The sequence below is a fragment of the Peromyscus eremicus genome, chromosome 10 (assembly GCF_949786415.1).
Source record: "Peromyscus eremicus chromosome 10, PerEre_H2_v1, whole genome shotgun sequence".
Taxonomy (NCBI): domain Eukaryota; kingdom Metazoa; phylum Chordata; class Mammalia; order Rodentia; family Cricetidae; genus Peromyscus; species Peromyscus eremicus.
Window position 1 is genome coordinate 62,951,035 of NC_081426.1, and position 26,380 is coordinate 62,977,414.

The 26,380-nt window shown below is 34.9% G+C and overlaps 1 protein-coding gene across 2 annotated transcripts in view; it reads right to left on the bottom strand.

Annotated features, from left to right (window-relative positions):
• The window catches only part of Gabra2 (gamma-aminobutyric acid type A receptor subunit alpha2), a 137,398-nt gene that overhangs the window by 38,973 nt on the left and 72,045 nt on the right, over positions 1-26,380 (bottom strand). For both annotated transcript variants that reach the window (XM_059275087.1, XM_059275086.1), the window contains exons 4-7: positions 11,791-12,011; positions 9,911-9,993; positions 5,223-5,366; positions 4,011-4,163 (exon numbers count right to left, since the gene is read on the bottom strand). In XM_059275087.1, the coding sequence (XP_059131070.1) occupies positions 4,011-4,163; positions 5,223-5,366; positions 9,911-9,993; positions 11,791-12,011 (601 nt within the window). The remainder of the gene's footprint in view (positions 1-4,010; positions 4,164-5,222; positions 5,367-9,910; positions 9,994-11,790; positions 12,012-26,380) is intronic.

A 26,380-nucleotide genomic window follows, 5' to 3' on the forward strand; every position in this document is an offset into this window, starting at 1 on the left:
AGTGATTTCTTCTGAGTTTTCTCTCTTTCCAGTGTGCATTTTACTATTCTGCATGTTTCACTATTTCACATCATTTTCTGGATCTTTGCCCATTTCTTTACTCATGTTGTTTCCATTTCTGAAATGTTCTCTTAACTATTTTAACATACCTCCACTTTTAAAACACCCTATTTAAACTTTTATACATGAATATTTTGTGTGGCTTTGCTTCACTTTTTTGTGCTCACAGTAGTTACTCATGCTTAGAATAGAATATATCCTTACTCTAATTATGTATAAATACGCAGTGAGTTTATTACTGAAAAATTATCCATTATCGTGGTTCATGTGAATACTTCCAGTTTATTTGGTACACATTTAAACGTTAACATGTAGAACATAAATTCTGAGTTGTATGGCAATAACAATATGCACCTACATTCCAGATTATGAGTGAGACATGCTCAAGACCAAATAAGTGTTAAGTGTAATGAAATCTGATTGGTGTCATTATATGTAGGCATTTACAAAGCACCTGAAGAGAAAGGTAGAAGTCTGCTCCTTTTTTAACTCTTTAGTGCACTATTGAGTGAGTGATACATCAAATCATTACTAGACTATATGTAATTTACTTTCTCACACACTATGCACAAAAATACTGAAAAAAGTATGTGTTTGGAAAATATCGAACATATAAACCACTTCATGTAAAGCACTTAATGGTTTGCAATTAAATAGAATTAATAATATCATGTACTATTTATTACTACAAAGAAAACATTGACATTAAATAAACACATGCTAACAATTTTAAGCCCATTTATTTTGTAGATAAATCTTGATTTAAATTTCATCCTCAAAGATTTTTATACAGATATGTATACATTTTAAAACAAAAATTACTCAACTTACTCTTTTCTCCATTCTCTTTCCCTTACCCTTTTCTTTCTTTAAAATTTTATTTAATATTTTCATACAATATATCTTGATCATATTATCTCCACTCTCCCAACTCTTTCCCACCTCAGTACCCACTCAACTACATGCTCCTTCCCATCCTTTCTCCCAACTCCATCTCTCTATTAAAAAAGGAAAACAACAAACAAAAATTAAAATTGATCAAAAATCCTAAAAACAAGAAAGATAGAATAGAAGGAAGGAAGGAAGGAAGAATGAAAAAGAAAGAGAGAGAGAGAGAGAAAGGAAGGAAGAAAGAAAGAAAGGAAGAAAGAAAGAAAAAGAAAGAAAGAAAAGCTAAAAAGACAAAAGGCACCTTAACAAAAAAATCCCGTTCCAGGGAATGGTCTATGCCTAGTAATAGTTGGCCAGAACAAAATGGTCTTCCATCCTTTTGTAGTGCATATTGGGTCTGTTGAGATCTTTCTAGAACAGTCCCATAAATTAGAAAAAATGATTTACCATGACAGCTGAGACTGGACTTCAGTGGAAGATTATATGTTTAGCTTTCTATGTACCTGTTTATATGATATTGAAATTGTATTTTTTCCTAATTTTCTAATCATTCTATTCAGATTTTAATTCTCTAAATCTCACCACTTAAAATTCATAAGAATTCCCTCCTCTGACCCCACATTAACCCAACTAATTTATCTGCTATGTAAATTCTAGATCCATATATGCCATTACCTGGTATCCAGTGATTCTCATGTTTATTAACAGGCCTTATTATTTGTTTATATTTGATACACTACTCCCATTCACCCACTGGACTGAAACCTGATATTACAAGTAACTTCAAAATCTAAATCTACATAACCTAAACTTCACAAATTTTCCTGACTTTTCTATTCTGTTCATTTTCCTTTTGTTATTCAACATGACAACATTATTCACCTAAAGAAATAAAGAAAAGTTACCTTAAATATTATCTTAATTTTTTATTTTTCTATAGTTTTGATGAATATCTACCCAAACTCCTGGGTCTTTCCCCTACCTTTTATTTTTTTCCATTGCCTACATCTCCTTTATTAATAACATCATTTTATTCCATTGGACTACTTAAGTGTCTCTCTAACCTTAGCTCAATGCCTTTGGGTTTTTCCTATATTTCAGCTTCTACAATGGTGCCAATTTTTTCTAAAATATAAACAGAATCATATTAATCATAAAAAGAATAAATTTAAAAAGTAAACATTTTAGTAAACCTACCACACACCATAATGTCTGTAACTAACAATGATGTGTGATACGAATAAATTATATCAAAAGAATGGAATTTATGTTAAGTGTCCCCAATGCACATAATAATGGAAAGGAATAAGAGAAAATTGGAAAGTAATGACCATGACATTTTCATGTATATACTCTCTGGATTATATACATTAAATATGTATAGCTTTATATGTGTCAATACTGAACAAAGTAGTTATCAAAATAAAATACATAGGATATATTAAATAGCAAGCCTTTTGCTTAGGGATTTACCAATGTCATGACATCAGAACACTGAACAGGATTGCCTATTCTGTAGCTGGAGTTTCATTCTATTAAGATTAACTTCAATCCCCTTTTCATCAAGGCCTTGAACCATATCTCTATTTGTAACTCTACTGCCCATCACTAAAACAGTTATCACCAGACATGCCATGCCCTTTCATTCCTCAACGTTAGTGAACATTCCATTCCCCCTGGCTATGATTTTGCCCATCCTTTTGCTTACAACATCCCTACTCATTTTTTAAAACATATCTAAAATATCAAATCACCATCTTATTCATTGGCTTTGACTAAGAGAAGAACCTTTTGGTTTCTATATCATCATGGATGTGTCTCTGCAATAAAGTCTTCCTTCCACATTGCCATTATCCTTTAGTTAGTCTGCTTCCATCCACTAACCAAACAACCTGGATGCAGGAGCTCTGTTCTGTGTGTTTTGCTTGTCCAGTTCCTGGTGCAATACTGAAAATAAGTTCTCAACAACACTTTGATAAGTGAATAAGAGTACCACAAACACAAAGACACAAAGATAATCTATTTCTTGTAGGATGTGCTCAGTCTTTTCTATGTAAGAAATGTGTTGTCAAATTCTCCTGCATTGTTTTAAGAACTTGAATTCTAAGTAGGTCTGGCAATGTGTGCCTTAAATCTCAGCCCTAAAGTAACTGAAGGAAGTCTCAGTTATACAACAGAACAAGTCACAAAGTAGAGGAGGTGGTGGTATCAAACACACTACTTAAATGGATGACTTTCTCTGTCATCTAAAATGCATAGAATACATTTCATCATTTCAAAACAAAACCAAAGTAAATATAGACAGACTAAAATCATGATATTCTCCACTTTAAATTTGAAAATTCCTTTCCTTGTTTTTAATTAAGAAAATCAAATGTCCCAATGGAAGTAAAGAAAGTCTAGCTCAGTATTATCCGTTTTTAGCGGGTGGCTGTTTGAGCCATGACCTGTATGGTAGAGAGCACAGCCCCTAGTGAGGTAGCAGGTAGCAGTTACACCTGCCTATGACCTTGAGGTACTTGCCCATGGAGCATGGCCACTGGAGGGGCCCTTAAGACCTGGGATGTATGCATGCTCTCTCTCTTTGCTACCTCATGGTTTTGGATACTGGTACGGGCCAGGTCAGAGATCACCAGAGAACCACATTAGATCGTGCCTCACCCTTCCAGGATTCTGTGATCAATTCCTTTATTTTTGTCTTGGAAAGCCTTTAGATATAATATTCTTCAACTCTGAATTAAAATCTCAAAACATCTTCATCTGTTAGCATAGAGATGAATGCTAAAAAGTAGTAGTGTGATTAAACAGAAAAATAAAAATAAAATAAAAAATAAAAAATAAATGTGGTTCCAAGATATTTGGGTAATTTAAGTCCTTGATAATAGTGTGGTACTGATTATAGTTTACAGTTCAGAACCTCTATTTTCTCATTTATAAATTAGAACCAACATTTCCTGCACTACACATCACAAGGCATGGATGTGATGAGCATCAAGTGAAAGAAACTGTGGGAAGCACACTGCGCAACAAACCGTGCTGTACTGGAGGCATTCACTCACCAAACACAGTTCTTGCAGGCACAGATTCTCTGTTAAGCCAGAACGACACTTGGGAGAGAATGACAGTCATGATGCAAGGCAGATAGGTCTGAATCACAAAATACCCAATTTTTCTTTTCAAGTGGAAATGAGCTGTCATTACAGTATATTCACCTGGAAGGAGAATTTAAGAAGCTTAAGAAACTATAATTGTCAATAGTCAGAACAATTTGGAAATAGAAAGGATTAGAAGAAGAGTAGTTGCTGCTTAAAAAAATACAGAGGGAAAGAAATGATCACATACATTTCATGAAAACTGGAAATGTCTCATTAAAACAGGATTATTTTTTTAAAAGAATTACACAGCATCAACAACCCCACACTGCTAATGCCCCCATGACATAGTGTTCATTTTTCTCTTTAGCTCATGCCCACTCCCCAGCAGGATTCTAAAGACTCTGCTAGTGGATTATCTTCTTGGCTTGGGTCCCTCATGTCCACTGGTACAACCTTCATGCTGATACAGGAATTGATTTCATTCCACCCTTCCTGGATCTCTAAAGTGCTGGTAGCTGGTCTTATCCCTGACACTGCTCTTTTGGCCTGGATTTTTCACTTTGAACTCTGTCTCCAATTCTGACTTTCTCTCTATATACGCCAACTGTAATTTGCTTCTGTAGGTTTTGTCTAATTCTCATACCTACCTTCTTTTTTTTCTCCCACGGTTTTGATTATTGCCAGATGTAAGATAATTAGTCTGCACAGCTGCCTTTTTTCTTTACTGAGGACGGCCTAAGAGAGGAGCTTTCCCTGCAGGCCAGTGGCAATTTCCCAGAAATCAAGGGTTGAATAATCATAATTTATCCACAATAGGAGAAAAAAAATGAGAAAACTTGGGGAATTGTTTTCACTACTTTGAAGATAAATGCTAAAGTTGACTGATCTGAGAAGATAAATATTTTTAAGGATGTATGTAGTAAGTTTGTTTTAAAACATGGTTTCTGAAACTTGCATGCACATATGAGTCTCCTTGGAATTTTGTTGTAGAACCTATTTTAGTAAAAGTATTATCTAAGGTTAGGAATGTCTCAAAAAGCTCCCAAGAAATTTGTGCTGTCGTGTTAGACCATAGAGCTCAAGGGTAAAATGTTTTAAATTTTCTGACATATTTTTTAATTGTTTTAACCTACTAATTTGGGGGGACATTAGATTTACTTAGAAAATGTTACTAACCTGTGCTGGATTTAATAGTCTCTTTCCCAATTGACTGGCCCAGCAAATCATATTGATTTAACCTAGACCCATCAGGAGCAACCTGAACAGAGTCAGAAGCATTGTAAGTCCAAATATAAGTGACTTCTGATGTTGTGTATGCATCTGTCAGAAACAAAAAACAAATATCGTGAACATTTCAATAAGAAACACTAACAGAATGATAGATCTGCCGTTGTAGATTTCATAGAATCACTATTTACTCACAGACGAGCATTGAATGATCACAGATTTGGAGGAAAATATGTACTTCGAGTTTGTAACTTTAAAATTACAGGGATGAAGAAAATCAGGAGAACCAATCATGAACATGGAAACATTTTCATTGGTACTACTTTGAGAGGTGGTGATCAAATTCCTCTTTAGAGCCAGTAAAAATCACTGGTTCCCAAGATGATCATAATGTTCCCTCAGTACCAAAGTCGCTGAGGAAGACATTGTGAGAAAAAGCAATGAAGACAGTTACACAGTTTATTTTAAAATGGTGACCACCAGTGAAATTAAAATTATAATCCAAAATACATTGTTTTCTGTATATTAAAATTATTTAGTTTAAAGATAATAACTTTAGTTATCATGAATGAAAGCCTATAATTAGATAGAGAACTAATTGTTGACATAAAAAATGAAGCAAAAGATTATATACTTCCATCACATTATAGATTCATTTTTCAAACATATTCTTTTATAAATTAATCAGTGAATACCAACATCATAGACTACAGTTGTATAGCATTCCAGTTAAGTTGAGGATTAACAGAAAAAGGAAATGTATTTGACCAAAGATGAAGAACTTATCAGAAATGAGCTTCCTCTGGAGTTGAGGCATTAGCAATTCTCTATGCAGATCTTTCCTTTGGCCCTGTAAGTGTGCTGTTTATAACAGCTGAGAGTCCCCCCAGACCTGTGCAGAGAGTCTCTTCATAACTGCAAATAGGACAGGAATTATTCCTGCTCTATGGTCAATCTTTGGAGAACTTCTTTGCACATGTGTTTACGTGGCTGCGTGGAAAACAAAACTTAGCATGATGGTGACATTCTCAACTAGGGAGGAAACAGGACCATCTTTTCTAGCAATATATCTGCCTTCAGGTCCCCATGAGACTTGAAATCATATTTCTTTTTTCTGTACAATTTTTTGTACATAGTTTCATGGTACCAAAGTGGTCCTACTACTGAACTTAAGCTAAAGTCTGTGACCCAATTTGATTTCCATTCAAGTATCAGGTGCAACCCAGTGGATATTAATATGTATGCTTGTCATTAGCTGTATGATCTTTTAATGACATTCAATTTTACATGGCTTTTAGAATGTTGCTACTAATACTAATATCAGTGAAATGTTCCTTATATTTATACATGGATTTATGCATCCTCAAATAAATTATGTTATGTTAAACAATACTTGAAATACGATTCTAAAAATAGGTATAGATATATATATTTATAGATGTGTGTACATCCTTTCATAGAGAAATATTCACATATTTTCACATGTGAAATCTAGTTTTTCTAGAGGCTGAATTGCCAATTAGCTAATTTCAATTAAATAATCACTTGTGATGCCACTGAAAACATTAAGTAATACGTTAGCAATGTAGTTAACTAAGCACTCATTTACAGTTCATCAAGTGGCTTGTTTTGTTTCCCTCATGAGTAAACATTATGGTCCCTTCTACAAGAGCATTTCCAAGGCTGCACAATTTCAAATATCAAACCAGCATTGCTTGGATTTTCATATTATCATTAGACATAACTAACAGAAATGAAAGTCTATAAAAGTGATGATATTCTTTTAAAAACTATGAGATACAGATGAGCAAAGGCTATCTGATTCATTTCTGTTAGTATTCTCAGTTTGTTCCTGTTAGGTTGATGACTAAGCTGTGTAAATTACATTCAACAGGCATATCGGATAATAGTCTGTGAACACATTATAGAAAATGGTTGATCCTTTATATGCCTATTAGAAGAATTTTCTGTATTTCATTAACTAGTCTACAGTTTGTTTTTACATTTTTTACAGTAGTGAGAGGACAGGAAACAATGTAATCCAATGCAGCTCAGAGGCTCTCATTTATGCTCAAATCCACAGGTGAGCCACTAGGCCATCACTATGTTGATTAGTAAAGTATAAACGGAGAATATAGGCTGGAGACATGGGTCAGTAAAGAGCAGGTATTACTCCTCCAGAAAACCAGAGTTTGGTTCTCAGCACCCACACAAATTCCTGAAACTCCATCTTCCGGTGATCTGATGCCCGCTTTTGGCTTCTGTAAGCATCTGCAGTCATGTGCACTTACCCCATACAAACATACACACACACACACACACACACACACACACACACACACACGCACGCGCACGCACGCACACACACACACACACACACACACACATACATAATTAAAAAATAATAGAAAAGAAAACATGTTTTTAAAAGGAGATGGCAGTTTGTTTTACAACATTTTTATAAATCCTACTTTGAAACTAGGATTACACAGAGTGATTTTATTTAATTTATTCAAGCAATCTATGTTTGAATGCTAGTCTGCATTATACATAAGCATATTCACTGGCTTAAACTCAGGAATCAATAAATATATTCCTAGATCATTTTAAACTATTAACTTTTATCCTAAAAATGTAAGTTTTCAGTTTCTTTGGGGCTCATGTACAAAATATTCCAATACTTACATTCAGGAAGTTTCAAGTCAAATGAAATAATAAAAATATATAGGTGTAAGGTGATACAAGAAAAACAATATTGGATTTTAAACTGCACAAATACACAAAAGATGCTTCTTTAATTTGAGGAGGATGGTAAAGATCCAGAAATTCAATGATTTTAGAAGAGTGGTACTTCTAAAAGAGAGGAAGAAATAGCTACAAGATAATGTCACGGTTGTTTCTGCCAAACTTTATCTGTGCCAGCACGCTAAGATTGTTCTCTCCTGTCACACTGCTGTCCATACTGCGAGCACAGATGCCTCAGGCACTTGCTATACACAAGGATAAATAAGAGAGTGAATAATCTGCTTGTGCTGAGTGTCAGAACATGAATGTGAAGAAAGCAAAATAACATAAGTAATAATTACATAGAAAAAGAGTAAGGAACAGAAACTTAGCGTGTTGACCATGTGCATTCTGGATAGAGCAAACTATCATAATCTCAGGCACCCCATATCCCATTACTTTGTAGCCGCTCTCTGTGAAGCTTTCAATTTGAAATAAAACCATTCCAAGCAAATTTATCTCATTTTCAGTATTGAGGCATCTTGCCATTGACATCTGATGTCATAGTAACAATACCTCATCTACTGAAAACACTTGTCCTTCCCATATCATTACTGCATCTTGCATAAATTCTTTTGGGTGCCAAAGCTTTTCAAGTTTGTCTTTAATGTCACTTATGCAATGCAAATGAGTCTCCCTGCTGCATCTGTTCTGGTTTTCTCAACACTGTGTTTACGTTGTATAACATGACTGACTATCTTAAATAATATTGGAAGAAATGCCAGTTTTGAAGTGATGGTTCCCATGGCAATGAAGAAAGGCTTGTGGTTAAGCCCAGAGGAGGCTCTCAGAGAAAATTAAGAACTGACACCTGGTACAAGGATATACAAAGCAAACAAGCTTGAACCTCTCCACAAAACGGCCATCCTCAAAACAATAGAGGAATCTGCATTCTCTCACTGACCATTCTATTTTCATTGATTTGGTAGTCTGTGAGAAGATACATTCTTACTCACTCAATCAGTCATACATGTAATCAGGTTAGAAGTGGAAACTTCTATTTAACAGAAGTAAAAGCAAAGTCCAGAGCTGCTCAGAATGCACAAAAATGGGATATCAGAAAGAGCACAGTTTCTAAAAAGGTCAGGGAAGAAGGCATGTTCAGACAGAAGGAGGCTGCTCAGATGCACTGCTGAATTAATCCTGAACCTTCCTGGAGTGTCCTGTGGGGCCAGAAAGATGATCTTACTTTGCTCTTTCCATTATTCCATAGTGTGAATACTTCTGCTTGACATATAAGATAGAACCCAGTGACCTAGAGAATGGCCAGAGGTGCAGAAACTTTTAGAAATATTCTATGTGCACAGAAGATGCTGATGTGTAACCATCCAGTGTTGTCATCTTCATTAAATATATTTTGAGGAGAAAAAGAATTTTTCCCATCAGGTCAATGGTAGACAGACAACTAAAAGGGTTTCATATCTTTCTCTGACCTTTGTAACAGCCAAATAGAAAACAAGGAGTAGAATCTGTCATATATAATTCACTCTAAAATGTCAAAAATAACCTATTTTACATTTTTAACATGGTGGCACCAGGAGTAAATATGAATAAAGTATAATACTTACTCTACAACAGTCCTTATTTAGTTTTATGCACAAACTAAAGCACAGAGTTTATTAGTCGTAAAAGAAATCATGTTTTGAACTGAAAAAAGATGGATGAAAATACTTGAGTGAGCCATAGGACATTCCAATTAGTTTCTTTAGGGCATTAACCATGTCTTTCACTTGTGTATCATATTGATCAATTATTAAGCATCCAATAATATGGAAAGAAACTGCATGATCCAACAGAGATGTTGACTACTGGTGACATTAATGATTTACACATGCTTTTTTCCTTATACTTACAGCTTCCAAATTTCAGTGGGCATGAGTGTGCATCCATTGGAAAATCCTCCAAGTGCATTGGACATTCAGCTTGAACTGTAAGCCTAGAAGCCAAAATTCCACTCATGGTTTAAGTGGATTTGCTAGTCAAGACAAATCACTTGTTACTGTTTTTAATAAAATTGGAGTTTTATATTAGGTTTGTAGAGGTTTAAACACAATAAAAATAAATTATATATGTATTTGAAAAAAGGTTTGCCATTAACATCACTATCAATATTTAATGGCTGAAGATGCTGATAGCTCTGATATGGAAAGGGTGTCTTTTTTCTCATTATATCATCAACTATAGAGAAAAGTGGATGTAATACTTCAGTATATGGTTCCTTAAAGACATGCCATTTTTGAATGAATATCTTATGCTTATATAGGTAGATATGTATTGAGATATAGGTAAATATAGATAGATGTATCACTAAAAATACATTGTTCACAGTAACTCCTGGCTAAATTATGATACAAGTCTATGAATATTAAAAATATATTTTTTATATCTGTATATAATATAGAGCATAGCATATTCATAGAAAATCTGTTATGAACAATACTTCTAATTATTTCCATTTCACATAAGAGCAAAGTGAATAAATAAGAACTAAATTGAACTCAAAGTCAATGTCTGTTTTAATTGAGCTGAGAAAAAAGTAGTCATCAGCCAACTCTGGCATGAAAGTCACACAGTATTTAAATAGAACCCTCTGTAACCATCCTTAACATTATATAACCTCTGGACCTTAATCCTTAGGAAAAAATAGTCTAAACATAACATCATTAAGGCTGTAGCATGTAAGTATTGCAGTATTCAAAAATAGGAGAAAGAATAACCCAGTGCACCCATTGTAGGCAATGGTCACTAGAAATCAGTCCTAAACAGCTTTGATTGCTGAAATCTAGTACTTAACTTGTCATATAATGTTATAAGACATTAAATGCATGGAACATGATGTTTGTGTCCATATACTGCTAATAGCAGCATTTTGTTCTTCAAATCCTTCATTAAGCATTAACTTTAGAATCTACACCATTTTAGTAGGTTTATAATTTTTAGTTTTCATGTCATAAGCATATTTATTTTAAAATATTCATCAGAAATATATATATATCAAAATAATCATAATGATAAACAACTAAACACATATTTCTATATTTTCAAGAAGGGATGGCCGGGTGGTAGTGGCGCACACCTTTAATCCCAGCACTTGGGAGGCAGAGGCAGGCGGATCTCTGTGAGTTTGAGGCCTGCCTGGGCTACCAAGTGAGTTCCAGGAAATGCGCAAAGCTACACAGAGAAACCCTGTCTCGAAAAACCAAAAAAAAAAAAAAAAAAAAGAAGGGAGGAACTGCATGAAATTGATGTTGCATAATTATTTTTAATCATAAAATAGTAATTTTATACGGTTAAGCCTAATACATGATTTCATTTAACCAATTTACTTAATACATAAAACTATGGCTTGCTTTTAATCTATAAAAACATTACATACATATCAATAAAAAATATGTACTTAAAAATCATTTAAAATTGGATAGGCTACAAGATGGGATATGGAAAGGTAAATTAACATGCTTCTACAGATAAATTTATAGTCATATATAAAGTGTTCTTAATTAAAATGGAATGTGAAGATTATAAAAAATATCAATTTTAATAACCAGGAGAAATTTAAGCTTAAAAATTAAATTAATTTTAATTACTTACATGTCCAAACTTTTGTAAAACAAAATATGAGATATTCAGTAATTTTAGGAAAATGTTACACTTGTGCTACTATTTAAAGGTACCCTGACTAGCTGTTGAATACATAGTTTCACAGAGTCATTTGTAGCATATCACAACTTACCTCATGGTGTATAGCAGTGTTCCATCATCCTGGATTCGAAGCAGCTTGTTGGGCATGGTCATATTATGAGCCACTGACTTTTTCCCATTGTGAAAGAAGGTATCTGGAGTCCAGATTTTGCTAGCCATTAAATTGTTAAGTCGAAGGATATTCATAGGACCTTTAAATTTTAAACGCTCATCTTTCCATTTTTGTCGAAAGAAAACATCTATGGTGTATTCCTAAAATATAAAATGACAATTCCTTTAAAAAAAAAAACAGTAAACATTTTAGAAATAATAACACACTATAAAATTCAAGAAAGAGCATATTCTGAATAGTTCACAGAAAGCTATATTGAGAGAAATAAAGACATCAGATTACTAGTCCTTTAGGTTATCAAGAAATGTTTCCTATTACAAGGGGGAAGAGTATGTGCATTTGCATAATTAGCTACACAGTCTTGCAAAGGGAACAAATTTACTTTAAGAGAGTGTTCAACTGACAGGGGAAAGACAAAGTAAATTTGTTCCCTTCTTTTGCAAGATTGTGTGCTACCTGATGGTGTGTGCGTGGGCAGGTCTGTATGAGTTGTTTTATGTCATTCCAAGAGTAACTGAGCAGGAAGCTTTCCAGTTGCATAAGTAAACAAGCAAAAAATAAATAAATAATTAAAAAACACCTTTTAAGTGTATTGTCAGATCTGCAGGAGCCATCACTTTCTGTTGACAGTGAAGTTGTTGAATACTGTTTTGTTTTTCTTCAATTCTTAACAAATGGTGATGCATCATAATGTTAGCCAAATATGTGTTAGTGAATGATGAATTCAAAAACATTAACTGTTAATCACAGCACTCAGGAGGCAGAGCCAGGCAGAGTTCAAGGCCAGCCTGGGCTACCAAGTGAGTTCCAGAAAAAGGTGCAAAGCTACACAGAGAAACCCTGTCTCGAAAAACAAAAAACAAAAAACAAAAAACAAACAAAAAAAACCCATTAACTGATGACTTCAAAAAACATTTCAAATAATAATCACGTGAAGCATGTTTTAACAGTCATATACACCAGCTCATGATTCTTATGCTACCAGTTTTCAGTATTTCAGTTTAGCTGAACTCTGCTTCTCACTCACTTTCCCATTCCCCTTTTTTCCTATGGCATATTTTCATTCTCTCTCTCTCTCTCTCTCTCTCTCTCTCTCTCTCTCTCTCTCTCTCTCTCTTTCTCTCTCTCTCTCTCTCTCTCTCTCTCTCTCTCTCACACACACACACACACACTTTAGATGAAATATACACTTATAATGGTGCTTACTATTACTAATAATCTGTTGGATACCAGTTTTTATTACTGTCTATATATTTGTACAAACATGCATAAATAATAGGAATGTTCTATTATACACCTCAAATTGGAATCTCAAAAACAGTCTATTGTATATAAAACCAAATCATCAAATCATCATATGCTTGAAAATAGGCATCTTAGGAAGTAACAGCTATTTAAATAATGTTTTATTATATTAAAAGACAAGGTTCATATTGCAAAAATCTACCCTTTGAACAAGTATAAATCAACACAATTTTGCCTAATGATCCATCGAAATGTCTGGGAGATGATGATGAGTATCACTCACAGATTCCCAACAGCAACAGGAGATGAACAATGGCTCTGGGCTATGATCCTAATATCCAGGGGAACATTCCATAGTACAATCTTACCAACACTCTCTATGACCTAGATAATCACTTTTTAATGTGGAATTTCATTTAAATGGAAATAGAAAAGCTAAATTAAAAGAAATGTTTTTGCTTTATAATAAGCATCCATGCAAGTATTCCTTTCCATTAGAATTACCTAAAATTCCCAATCATGTGATATTTATTTTTAAAGGGAAATTAAAGAAATTTAAAACTTTCGCATAAAGCTTCAAACTTAAGTTTTCCACTTCTGGAAAATTAAGGTAAGTTTTTTATGTTTCTGAAGTTTTATGTCCTTATTGTTGTGGTGATCATATTCTGAAGACCAACAACAAAGTATTAAAAGTTTATAAGCACAGAGATAAAGGATAGCTTAAAAACAGTGTTTAAGAGCACTGACTGTCCTTAAGACAAGTGTGTCCATCAAGTCTCTCCAACAAGAAGACTATCTTTGTTTCCTACTGTCTTAGTTTGGGCTTCTATTGCTGTGAAGAGACACCATGACCACTACAACTCTTATAATGAAAAAAAGTTTAATTAAGGCTGGCATATGTTTCAGAGGTTTAGTCCATTCCATCTTGGTGTGAATCATGGCAGCCTACAGGCTGGCATGGTACTATAGAAGGAGCTGAGAGTTCTGCATCTTGATTCTCCTCCAGGCAGCAGGAGACTGACTATATGCCACACTGGGCATTGCTTGAGCACATAAGATCTAAAAGTCCACCCCCACAGTGACACTCTTCCTCCAACAAGGGCACACCTCCTAATAAAGCCTATTGGCCAAGCGTTTGAACACATGAGTCTATGGGGGTCATTCCCACTAAAACCACCACATTCTGCTCTCTGGCCCCAGTAGGTGTTTAACCATAACATAATGTATAAATGCATTCAGTGCACTTCAGAAGTCTTCATAATCTATGACAGTCTCAACCCTGTAAAAGTGCAAAGCTCAAAGTCTCTTCTGAGAGTCATTCAATTTCTTAACTGTATTCTTTGTAAAATCAAAATCAAAAAGAAGATCCACATATTTCCAACATATAATGGCACAGGATATACATTAATATGGTGATATTTTATTCGTACTGAAATGTAATTTTATTTGTATGTTAATAAATAAAATTGCCTGGAGGTCAGAGCTAATAGCAAGCCATAGCAGAAGCTGGGCGGTGGTGGTGCATGCCTTTAATCCCAGCACTTGGGAGGCAGAGCTAGGCAGATCTCTGTGTGTTCAAGGATACAGCCAGCATGGAGACACATGCCTTTAATCTCAATACCAACCACAGAAGACCTGGAGGTCTGTACAGATGGGCAGTGATGAGGAGGTCATGTGGTTGGGTTTACAACAAATGAGAAGGCAGAACAAAAGTCTATAAGAAGACAGACAGATAGTAAGTAGCTCTTGCTGAGGAGGACAGCAGCAGCAGTGAAGGGTAAGGTTTTTAGCTCTTAGCTCTGACCTCTTGGGCTTTCATCTTTGCATTGGCTCTGTGTTTCTTATTTAACAAGATGGTTACATCTACACATAAACATTCCAAAACATAGGGAAAGTGTAGCTAGAGTTTTATCCAGTCCTGTCTGGCCCACGGTTAGGACAAATCTCTCTCACCCACCAGTCCCGCAGCTGCTAAATCAACCAAGTAAACACACAGAGATTTATATCACTTATAAATTGTATGGCCATAGCAGGCTTCTTGCTAACTGTTCTTATATTTTAAATCAACCCATTTATATTAATCTATAAGTTGCCACGTGGCTCGTGGCTTACCAGTATCTTAACATCTTCTCATGGCGATGGCTGGCAGCGTCTCTCTGACTCAGCCTTCTTGTTCCCAGAATTCTCTTCTCTCCTTGTCCCGCAGATACTTCCTGCCTGGCTACTTGCCAATCAGTGTCTTATTTATTAACCAATCAGAGCAACACATTTAACATACAGAACATCCCACAGCAGGAAAGGAACAAGTGAGGAAATACTGAACCAAAGAAAGACCAAAAACCAGCTGTGTAAACTCCATCTCCATGTCAGATGTCAAAATCCTCTTCAGATCTCCACTCCTTTCAGTTCTGTTGACTGCAACACACTTCCTTCTTATGGGCTGGTTGCACTTCTTGATAGCTGCTTTCCTCGGCAGGTATCCACAACTCCAGCATCTCCAACATCTTGCGGTCTCTAAAGCAAGCCAGGCTTCATCTTCACAGCTTCACAGAATGGCTTTTCTAGGCCTCCATGAAGGGACACCCTAGACACATTCCTGGTCTCAGTGGCTCTCAATAGTCAAAGAGGGAATTCCACAACCCTTTTCTTGTATCCTTACTTCTAAAACCAGAAACACATGGCCAAAGCTGCTGAGTTCTGCTGCTTGCTGAGGTTAGAACATGGCCCCCTCATACAATTACATCTTCACCAGTTTTTTGTCTTTGGTGGCTTCCTTTGCACCTAAGCTTGACTGTCCTAGAACTCATTGACCTTGAACTTAGAGATTTGCCAAGCCTCTGCCTTCTGAGTGCTGGGGTTAAAGGCCTGCAACAACATTCCCAGCTCTAAACTTTTCTTTAATTCCTTTTCAGAAGTTGGAAATTTAGCTGGGTAGGATATTGTCCTGAGGTCACCACACCCCCTTTTCCATTTTTTTTTAAAAAATCTGTTGAACACATGAATTAACTCCATTCCACTTCCAGGTGCTCCTTTTCTCCTCAAATTTTACATTTTGTATTTTTCCTTACTCAGCTTGCTCATTTTCTTTATAAACCTTCATTAGAGTGAATACTAACAGTGAGATGACTGAGGCAATAAAAGGCTGTTTTGAGATTTTTGTTAGTCAATGCAATTAATCCAAAATGCTTCATTTTAGCCTCAGGCAGCTTCAGACAAGGGCAAAAATCAGGTACATTCTTTGCCAAAATATCACAGGAAGAGTCTTTAAGCCACATACTAAAACTCTTCACCTCTGAAACCTCTTGAGCCAGGACTCTACAGTTTAAATCACCCTTAGCATTACAGTCGTCCATGTTCTTACTAGTATGGCCAATTAAGCCTTGCTTAAAGCATTCTACTGCTTTTCTAATTCAATGTTTCAAAATCCACATTTCTCCAAAAAGAAAGCACAGTCAGGCCTATCACAGCAATACCCCAGTCCCTGGAACCTAGTTCTGTCTTAGTTTGTGTTTCTATTTATATGAAGAGATACCATGACCACTGAAACTCTTATAAAGGAAAACATTTAACTGGGGCTAACCCAGTCTCAGAGATTTAATTCATCATGGTCATGGCAAGAAGCATGGCAGCATGCAGGCAGACATGGCAGTGGAGAAGGAGCTGAGAGTTTTGCATCTTGATCCACAAGCAGCAGAAGGAGACTGTGTGCCATTGGGCATACCTTGAACACACAAAACCTCAAAGCTTTCCCCCACAGTGACACGCTTCTTCCATCAAGGCCCCTTAATAGTTCCACTACCTATGGGCCAAGCTTTCAAACAAATTATTCTATGAGGGCCATTTATATTCAATACACTACACCTGCCCCCACCAGGCAAATTTGTTACATTCTAGGCAATGTTAATAGCCCACATTCCCTAGCCATTTCCCCAAAAGGACAAACTCAGCCTGAACTTTATTTTTCTTTGATCACTTGGAACTGAAGCAAATCTCTTTGCTCCTGTACAAAGCATTGCAATATTGGAAGACAATGTCAGTCACTAGTGTATGTTTGCTAGTTTGGCTTCCAAGAATCTTACAAGTTTTCTAGAATGGGATTGGGGCATTCATATGTACTTTATATTATTTTGCTTCCAGACATAAAAATGTCTAAAAAACATTACAAAGATGGTGAGTTGACTCAGTGAGAACGAATACTTGCTATCCAGGAAGATAATAACCAGTTAGGTTTCAGTAGCTCACATGCTAAAAACAACAAAGCAATTCTTGCAAATTGTGCTCTGACCTGCACATGAGCTCTCTCTCTCTTTCTCTTTTCTCATCTATCTAATGCTGTGGGATGTTCTGTATGGCAAATGTGTTGCTCTGATTGGTTAGTAAATAAATCACTGATTGGCCAGTAGTCAGGCAGGAGGAAGTATAGGCGGGACAAGGAGGAGAATAATTCTGGGAAGTGGAAGGCTGAGTCAGAGACACTGCCAGCCGCCACCATGATAGCAGCATGTGAAGATGCCGGTAAGCCACGAGCCATGTGGCAAGGTACAGATTTATAGAAATGGATTAATTTAAGATATAAGAACAGTTAGCAAGAAGCCTGCCACGGCCATACAGTTTGTAAGCAATATAAGTCTCTGTGTTTACTTGGTTGGGTCTGAGCGGCTGTGGGACTGGCAGGTGTCAGAGATTTGTCCTGACTGTGGGCCAGGCAGGAAAACTCTAGCTACAATCAAGCACACAAAAACATAATTAACTAATAATATTACAAACACCTTGTAACTATTATCCAAAAGAATATTCAAACCTCACTCCTTTGTTTATTCAGTCTCAGTTATCCTCCTCTGATTCCTGAAGAACTGTTTTTCTTGAATTTGGCACTTATCAGTTTCATTCATGTGCTTACAAATGTAAAATATATGTTATCACAATTTAAATATTGATATAAATGGCATTCTTAGCTATATCACTGACAGCAATTATTTGTATTCTATATAACACTTGGGTTCATCTTTATTGTCATAAGTCACTATATTAAAATATTATTCCACAATATAGACATCTTTCCTTGTCCTTAAATGTTTTCTCCATTTCCAGTTGGTCAATGTCACAATCTCACTGTGAACATTCTTTTTCAACCCTCCCATACAAAGTTATGAGAGCTACTTACATGACTAGAATAAATGATTCAGAGTACTACCTGACAGATGTCTGTAAATTTTTAAACTAATAAATTCCACCTGTCTTTAAAATACATTGATATTTTATTAATTATGCCTTCATTTCATTTAATTAGTTTCTTTTTGTGTTGATTGTGTCTTATAAAGGTACAGAAGCACTTTACATATTCTATATTATACAGCATCTATGTTATATAGCAGGACAAAATATATTACTCTAAAATAAATAACATAAAGATATATAAAATATCATGTATGTATTCATAATATTGCTGTAAAAATGAACTACCTCTCCTTTTCACATTTAGGCTTTTCATACATTCATTTTCTGTGTGTGTGAGACATAAAGAATAATTTCATTGCTGTTCAATTAAAAATATTTGGTAATTTCCATTTTGGCTTTTCTCAGTTTTACATTGTAAATATTATGACTATATATTTTTATTTATAAATGTATTGTTTTACCATATTTATGTTTTATCTTTTTTTTAGTCCTACTGCAGTTGATATGAGACTAACAAGACTTTATAATGTACTAAAGATTTTAGGAGAAAGATTTTGTTGTAGAATCTAGCCATCTCTATAATCTACAATAATTCTGTCTACTTACATTTATTGTTACATTAGTGTTGGGCATGCCCCCATGCTATATTGTTTTAATGGAGACATGAAGTGATGAGACTACAAGAGAAAATATAGAGAGAGTCTTTATGAGTGAATGGTGAAAACAAATAAGAGAGAATATTACAGAAAAGGAATCATAAAAGGCACATTTATGTGGGTGTGTGGGTGTGTGTGCATTCAAAGTATAGAAAGAATATTTAAACTTCCAGAAGAGTTGGGAAGCACAAAAATATCAACAATGTCAAATAGTGTTAAAACATAAGGAAATCTTAGGATTAGAGAGTAGAGAAAATTCTGTAGCTTGGAGGGGGGAGAACAAGGGAATCCATGGCTGATATGTAGAACTGAATTGTATTGCAAAATAAAAATGAAAATTAAAAAAAAATAAAATAAAAGAATAGCCATTTGTTATAGGTGCCACAATCATGAAGCAGTATGGTTTACCTATCTTTGGCTCAGGTTGATCTTAGGTGGGTTTGCCTTTGGGGATCAGATAATCACTCACAAGACTACCATCCCATAGGAACACAGAAGTAGCTCAGCTTAGCTTGAAGTGTTTCACCATTTCTCATCCTCCTTTAGGAATCATGGGTCAGAAAAGCTTACTCTTTCAGAACAATGACAAGAACACACACACACACACACACACACACACACACACACACACACGTTCAAGCTGTTGCTCATGAGCTCATGAAAAGTTTCCCAGCAGAAGTAAATTACCCACTTGAGCTGGTTTACAAGTAAGGTTAGAGATGACTCTTCTCTTTGGGGGATGACTGTATAGTTAAGTGTGAAAGACACAAAAGTATGTAAAAATCTAGGGCCGGGATTCAATCTTCATAACAGAAGATACTAACTCTTTATGTGGAAAATACTGAAAAGATGCTATTCAATGAATAATTTGAGCACATCTGAAACCTAAATGAAGTTTTCATTATCTAAGCCTAGAGATGCATCCAATTATAATTAGGTATGTGCAACTTTAAGCAAAAGAACTATATCTAAATAAAAAACAATCCTGTAAGCAGGAGGAGGGTAATCCACTTAAAATGGTGGTATATGAATTGTAATAAGCATATCATTTATATGCTGTATGAAAATTATAATTTTCATTCTTATAAAGCATCAATCTGTATATATATATATATATATTTACATATAAAGTATATATATACATATATATAAATCTTTATATGTATAATGATTTTCATAAAGCTATATATAAATCTTTATATAAAGATTCATATAAAGCTTTGCCAAACGTAAAGCTTATGTAAGACAAAACTGGCAGTCTTCCTGTACCAATTAACATATTCTGATTGTGTTTATAAGTTCATCCATAGAGAATATAACTGAGAATGGTTGAGTAGTGTGGATCCTTTCAGTGGACTGTGAGAGTGCCAATTTAGATGATTTTTGATTAAACTAACTTGAATTAAGTGGGAAAAATGCTCTTAACAAACTAAAATTATGACACAGTAAAATGAAATATTAATAAATTGCATAGAACAAGTAGAAAATAGAAATATATGCCATTCTGTGCCTTCACTGGACACATAAAATTATAAACTATCTCTAAAATTTGTAAGTGTATATTTCTAATAGTTATTCAAAATATAGCTAAGCTTACTTTTAAACACAATTTAATGAAAAAAAAAAAACAACAACAAAACCATTGCCAGTAGCAAGCCATTTTAAAGTAAGCATCTGGAATGTGAAGACAAACATCTAAAATTGGTGGATAGGTGTTACGAATGCGCATCACAATTCAGGAGCCAGCAGCCACTGTTGAGAGTGCACAACAAAAGCATGGTTCAGAAGAAAGGAAACAAAAAGGACATACATATTTTTAGCACACCTACAACTGAAATAAAAGAGAAATGTAATTGATGGTTGAGTAATGATGCAGAACTGAAGGTCCGTTCAGCTCAGGATTTAGGGGGAAATCCTTAATAAAAAAAAAAAAAAAAAAAAAAAAAAAACACTTAATCATTTTTCAGATGCGATAATAAAGTAAATAAATATCCTCTTTCTAAGCTTTTTATGGGTAGCACCCAAACAAATATGCTGTCTACATGCGATATTTTTAAAAACACTAAAATTCTCCATTTACACAGCAAATTTCTTTAGTGTTATTTCCATAATTTGTCCTGCAAACAAGGAAATTACTCTCTTCTGCACAGCCTGCTACATAAACACAATTTCAAGGACACATTATCTTAGCAAAGATACCATATTTTTTAGTGCTGAATTGCATTAAATATAAGTCAATGCTCATAGCCAATTTCTGAAAAATTATATCTACTCACTAAAACATACCCAAATTGTGGGACTGATCCCTGAATGATTTTTCATTTACTTGAAACTCATAAGTGTATTTAAAAGTACTAAATTTATTTAATTATTCCCCTTCTTTTGCTAATAAAGGCTAGGTTCTGCTGAGTAAATTCCAATCATTGTTATTTCTCCTACAATCAAGGAAAATGTGGTTTATAAAGGAGATATATAATAACTGAAAATAAACCTGAAATAAACAAGAATATTTAGCCTCAGACTCATGAGTTTGTATTTGAAGGGAGTTAACCAACAGACTTAAAGTATTAATATCACAAACATCTCAAAAGATAGGACATTTAAGATCAACAGAATAACAATAAAACCAATTGGTATAAGATTGTAATGTCTTGTACACAAATATATTCAATCAAACAGAAACTCGAAAAACAACACAGCTATTTTAACAATGTGGAGATGAAATAATTGGACTTTCCCTTTGCAGTTAATGGTCAGGAAATTTAAATAGTTAATGGGAGAGTGATACAGTAGAGTTATATTCTTACAGTATATTATTAAAGCATACCTAACAAAAGTATTCAAAAATCACTTATCGTTATAATGCAGGGATAGCAAATCATCCTGAAATAATTTATGTCATTTAAAATTTGTAATTACTTTATTAAATATTCAAATTATCTCTATCACTTGATGAGAAATGTTTCAGCATCAAAATTCAAATTCCTAAAATTCTAAATTTCAATTCAAAACCTATACTTCCAAATATTATGATATTTTCATTATATCATATATACCCACACCCTTTTGCATCAGAATATTACAGTGAAATACCCCCTTTTCATAGACCAATAAAGGGACAATGGTCACAGATATGGAAAGTTAATGAGTTATGGGAAGTTACAAGAATAATTACTGAGACTTGAGTGTTACTATCTCTGAATAGAATGTCTCTTTCATATTTTCTGCTTCTCAGTGTTGGGGAAACTGGAAATCCTGGTTCACAAAAATGAAATGGGTCCTTCTCTTCCACACAACATAAAAGTGAACTCAAAAGAGATGTCAGATCTGAACATCAAACCGGAAATTGCAAAGTTTCTAGAAAAATGAAACAACTGTTGGAGAGTGGTCTTCTTAGGGATTTCCTTTATTATCAAATATTTAAGAATGTGTGTACTAAATATCTAAGTAACAAAAGCAAAACTAACCAAGAGAAACTAAAAACACATTTAAAAAGTTGAAAATACAATGTATAGATTGACAGAAACATAACTCAGTAACAGAACAATACAATTTAAATAAAGGACTAAAAATCCTAAATGTTGAATTTTTTAAATAAAACATTAAAAATAGCTTACAAATATATCAAAAGTGGTTTGATACCACTCATCACAAGGAAAATGAAAATCACAAAGATATATGATTTTACTTATATAAAAAAGATTTTATTTATATAAAAAATGGAATAAAAAACATAACATTTCAATGTTAGCTTAAGTATAAAGAAGAGGAGCCCTTTCTTACACAGTAATGGTGAGGGTCAAAATTAGTACAGCCATGTAGAAAACAGGATTGAGTCCCCCACAAAGAAACTACAAGTATATGCATCAAGAAAAAAATATCTTCTTTGCACACCCAAAACAAACTCAATTACAAGATCAAAAGTTAAAATAGTGGTACATAATACAAAATGTATGCTAATAATTACTTCTTAAATTAGGTAGATCAGGGATATTTCTAGTGAACAGATTATTTAATCAGTCTTTATTTCATTTGAATTTTGGGGAGTGTGATAATAATAGAACCAACCTGCCAAAATTCTTAGAAAGATGAAAGGAAGTAATATATGGAAAAGTCTCTGGGAAAGAGTTGGATATCGGAGAAGGCATACTGGCACAGATCACCTATAAGGTGTTATCCATTCTTTCAAAACAGAGAAAAACTGTAGACTGAAAAGCAAAAGCAGCAACAAATGGCCAAGGAATAGGAACTGGCTTTATAGATGCCGTAACAAAATGCTATCAGATAACCAGCCATGTATAGTTTACATTAATTTTGCAATTAAAAAAGTAAGAGAAGTCCCATGAATGCCCAATATTTATATAAAAGGCGTCTATAATACAAATAACACTGATTGTAAGGACAAAATCAGCTGACCGGCCATCCCCACTGCTGTGCCCCTGCCTGCAGCTTGTGCAGATACCCATTAATCAGGTGCAGGCCATGCCAGTCAGAAGAACAGGTGTAGACCACAGAAATCTGAAGAACAAGTGCTGGCCACACCAGCCAGAAAAGCAGACCACACCATCTAGGAGAACAGATAGGTAAACTCAGGCAGACTCACTGTTGGACCAGAGACCAGATCTGCCATTAGAACTTCAGATAGACTGCCTATTCGTGAACTTCCTCCACTCTCTCAGAGACCCCCACCCACATACTCTCTCCAATCCCCACTCCCTTCATCATTACCATGTCCTGCCTGCTCCAACTTGAGTGAAGACCTACTTCTGGAACAAAGGCCAAGCTAACAGCCAGAAGTCCAGCCTCCAACTTGGAAGGAAATACCCACTGGCCCAGAAGTCAGGCAGGCTGCCAGAAATCCAAACCACAAAGACTAGAAGACCAAAGAGGAAACAAACCAAAGAATGAAACACCTATCCAACAAAGACACACTCAGAAATCAGTGACTAGACCTAATTATACCAAATCTAGATGTCTAGATGCCAGTGTAAGAACCTAATCCACAGCAGCCAATACAAATGTCAGCACCAGAGTCCAGCTATCCCACTACATCAAGCATGAATATTCCAGCACAGCTGAGACACAAGAAAATGAACTTAAAACCAACTTTAGGAGGATGATAGAGTCACTTAAAGAGGAAATGAATAAATCCCTTAAAGAAATGCAAGAAAACACACACACACACACATACACACACACACACACACACACACACACACACACACACACACACACACACACACTTGGAGAAAATGAATCCCTCAAAGAAAGCCAAAAAGGCACAAACATTTGGAAGAAATGAATAAATCCCTTAAAGGAAGCCAAGAATAAACAAACAGTGGAAGGAAACAAATAGAACTGCCCATGACCATGGAAATAAAAGCAATAAGGAATAAGCAAACTGAGGGAATTCTAGAAATGGAAAATCTAGGTAAGCTAACAGGAACTAGAGATGGAAGTATCACCAACAGAATACAAGAGACAGAATATGAGAGAAACTTGGGCGTTGAAGATACCATAGAAGCACCAGATGCATAGGCCAAACAAAACATTAAATCTCAAAATCTCCTAACACAAAATTTCCAGGGAATCTGGGATACTATGAAAGACCAAAGCTAAGAATAATAAAAACAGAAGAAAGAGAAGAATCCCTGTGCAAAGGCCCAGAAAATATTTTTAACAAAATCATAGAAGAAAATTTTCCTAACCTGTAGAAGGACATGCCTATAAAGGCAAAAGAAGTTTACAGAACACCAAATAGATTAGATCAGAAAAGAAAATCCCTATGTCACATAATAAAAAACAGAAACAACAACAGCAAAAAAACAAAAAACAAAAAAAAACCCACTAAGTATACAGAACAAAGAAAGAATATTAAAAGCTGCAAGGAGGAAAAAAAGCTGCAAGGAGAAAAGGCCATGTAACATACAAAGGCAGACCTATTAGAATTACACCTGACTTCTCAATGAAGACTTTAAAAGCCAGAAGGGTGTGATCAGATGTCCCACAGATGCTAAGAGACCACAGGTACCAACACAGACTACTACAGATCACCATAGATGAAGAAAACAAGATATTCTATGACAAAGCCAAATTTAAACAATATCTATCCACAAAACCAGACCTATAAAAGTTACTAGAAGGAAACTCTAACCCAAGATGATTAATTACACCCATGAAAACACAGGCAATAAATATTCTCACACCAGCAAAACATAAAGAAGGGAAACACACACACACACACACACACACACACACACACACACACACACACACACACTACCACCACTACCAACAAGAAAATAGAAATTAACAATCATTGTTCATTAATAGCTCTCAATGTCAATGTTCTCAATTCTCCAACAAAAAGACACAGGCTAACAGGATCCAACCTTCTGCTGCATACAAGAAATATACCTCAACATCAAGCCGTTCACACCTCAGAGTAAAGAATTAGAAAAAGATTTTTCAAGCAAATGGACCCAAGAAGCAAGCTGGTGTAGCCATTCTAATGGTAACAAAATGTATCTATAACAGAAATTAATCAAAAGAGATGGGGAAGGACACTTCATACTCATCAATGGAAAAATACCATCTCAATTCTGTACATCTATGCTGCAAACACAAGGACAATCAAGTTTGTAAATGAATCGCTACTAAATCTTAAATCACACATCAAGTCTCACATTAATAGTGGGAGACTTCAATACCCTACTCTCACCAATGGACAAGTTATCCAGACAAAAACTGAACAGAGTAATAAGGGAACTAACAGAAGTTATGCAATGAATGGACCTAACAGATATCTACAGAACATTTCACCCAAACACAAAACAATATACCTTCTTCTCAGAACCTCACAGAAATTTCTCCAAAATTGGTCACATACTCAGTCATAAAGCAAGTCTCAACAAATGAAAGAAAACTGAAATAACCCCCTGCATCCTATCAGACTAACACAGATTAACCTGGATTTCAACAACAGAAGAAAGAGAAGGTCTGCAAACACAAAAACTCATGGAAACAGAATATCCCTCTACTGAATGATTACTGGATCAAGACAGAAATAAAGAAGGAAATTAAAGACTTCCTAGAATGAATGAAAATGAATGCACAACATATCCAAACTGACGGGACACAATGAAAGCAGCACTAAGAGGAAAGTTCATACCACTAAATGCCTAAGTAAAGAAATTGGTGAGCTCTCACACTAGCAACTTAACAACGCATCTAAAAGCTCTAGATTGAAAAGATGCTAACACACCCAAGGAGAGTAGACAGTGGGAAATAATCAAACTGAGTGTTGAAATCAATGAAATAGGAACAATGAGAACAATACAAAGAATCAATGAATCAAAGAGTTGGTTCTCTGAGCAAACTAACATGATAGATAAACCCTTATCCAAACTAACGAAAAGATGTAGAGAGAC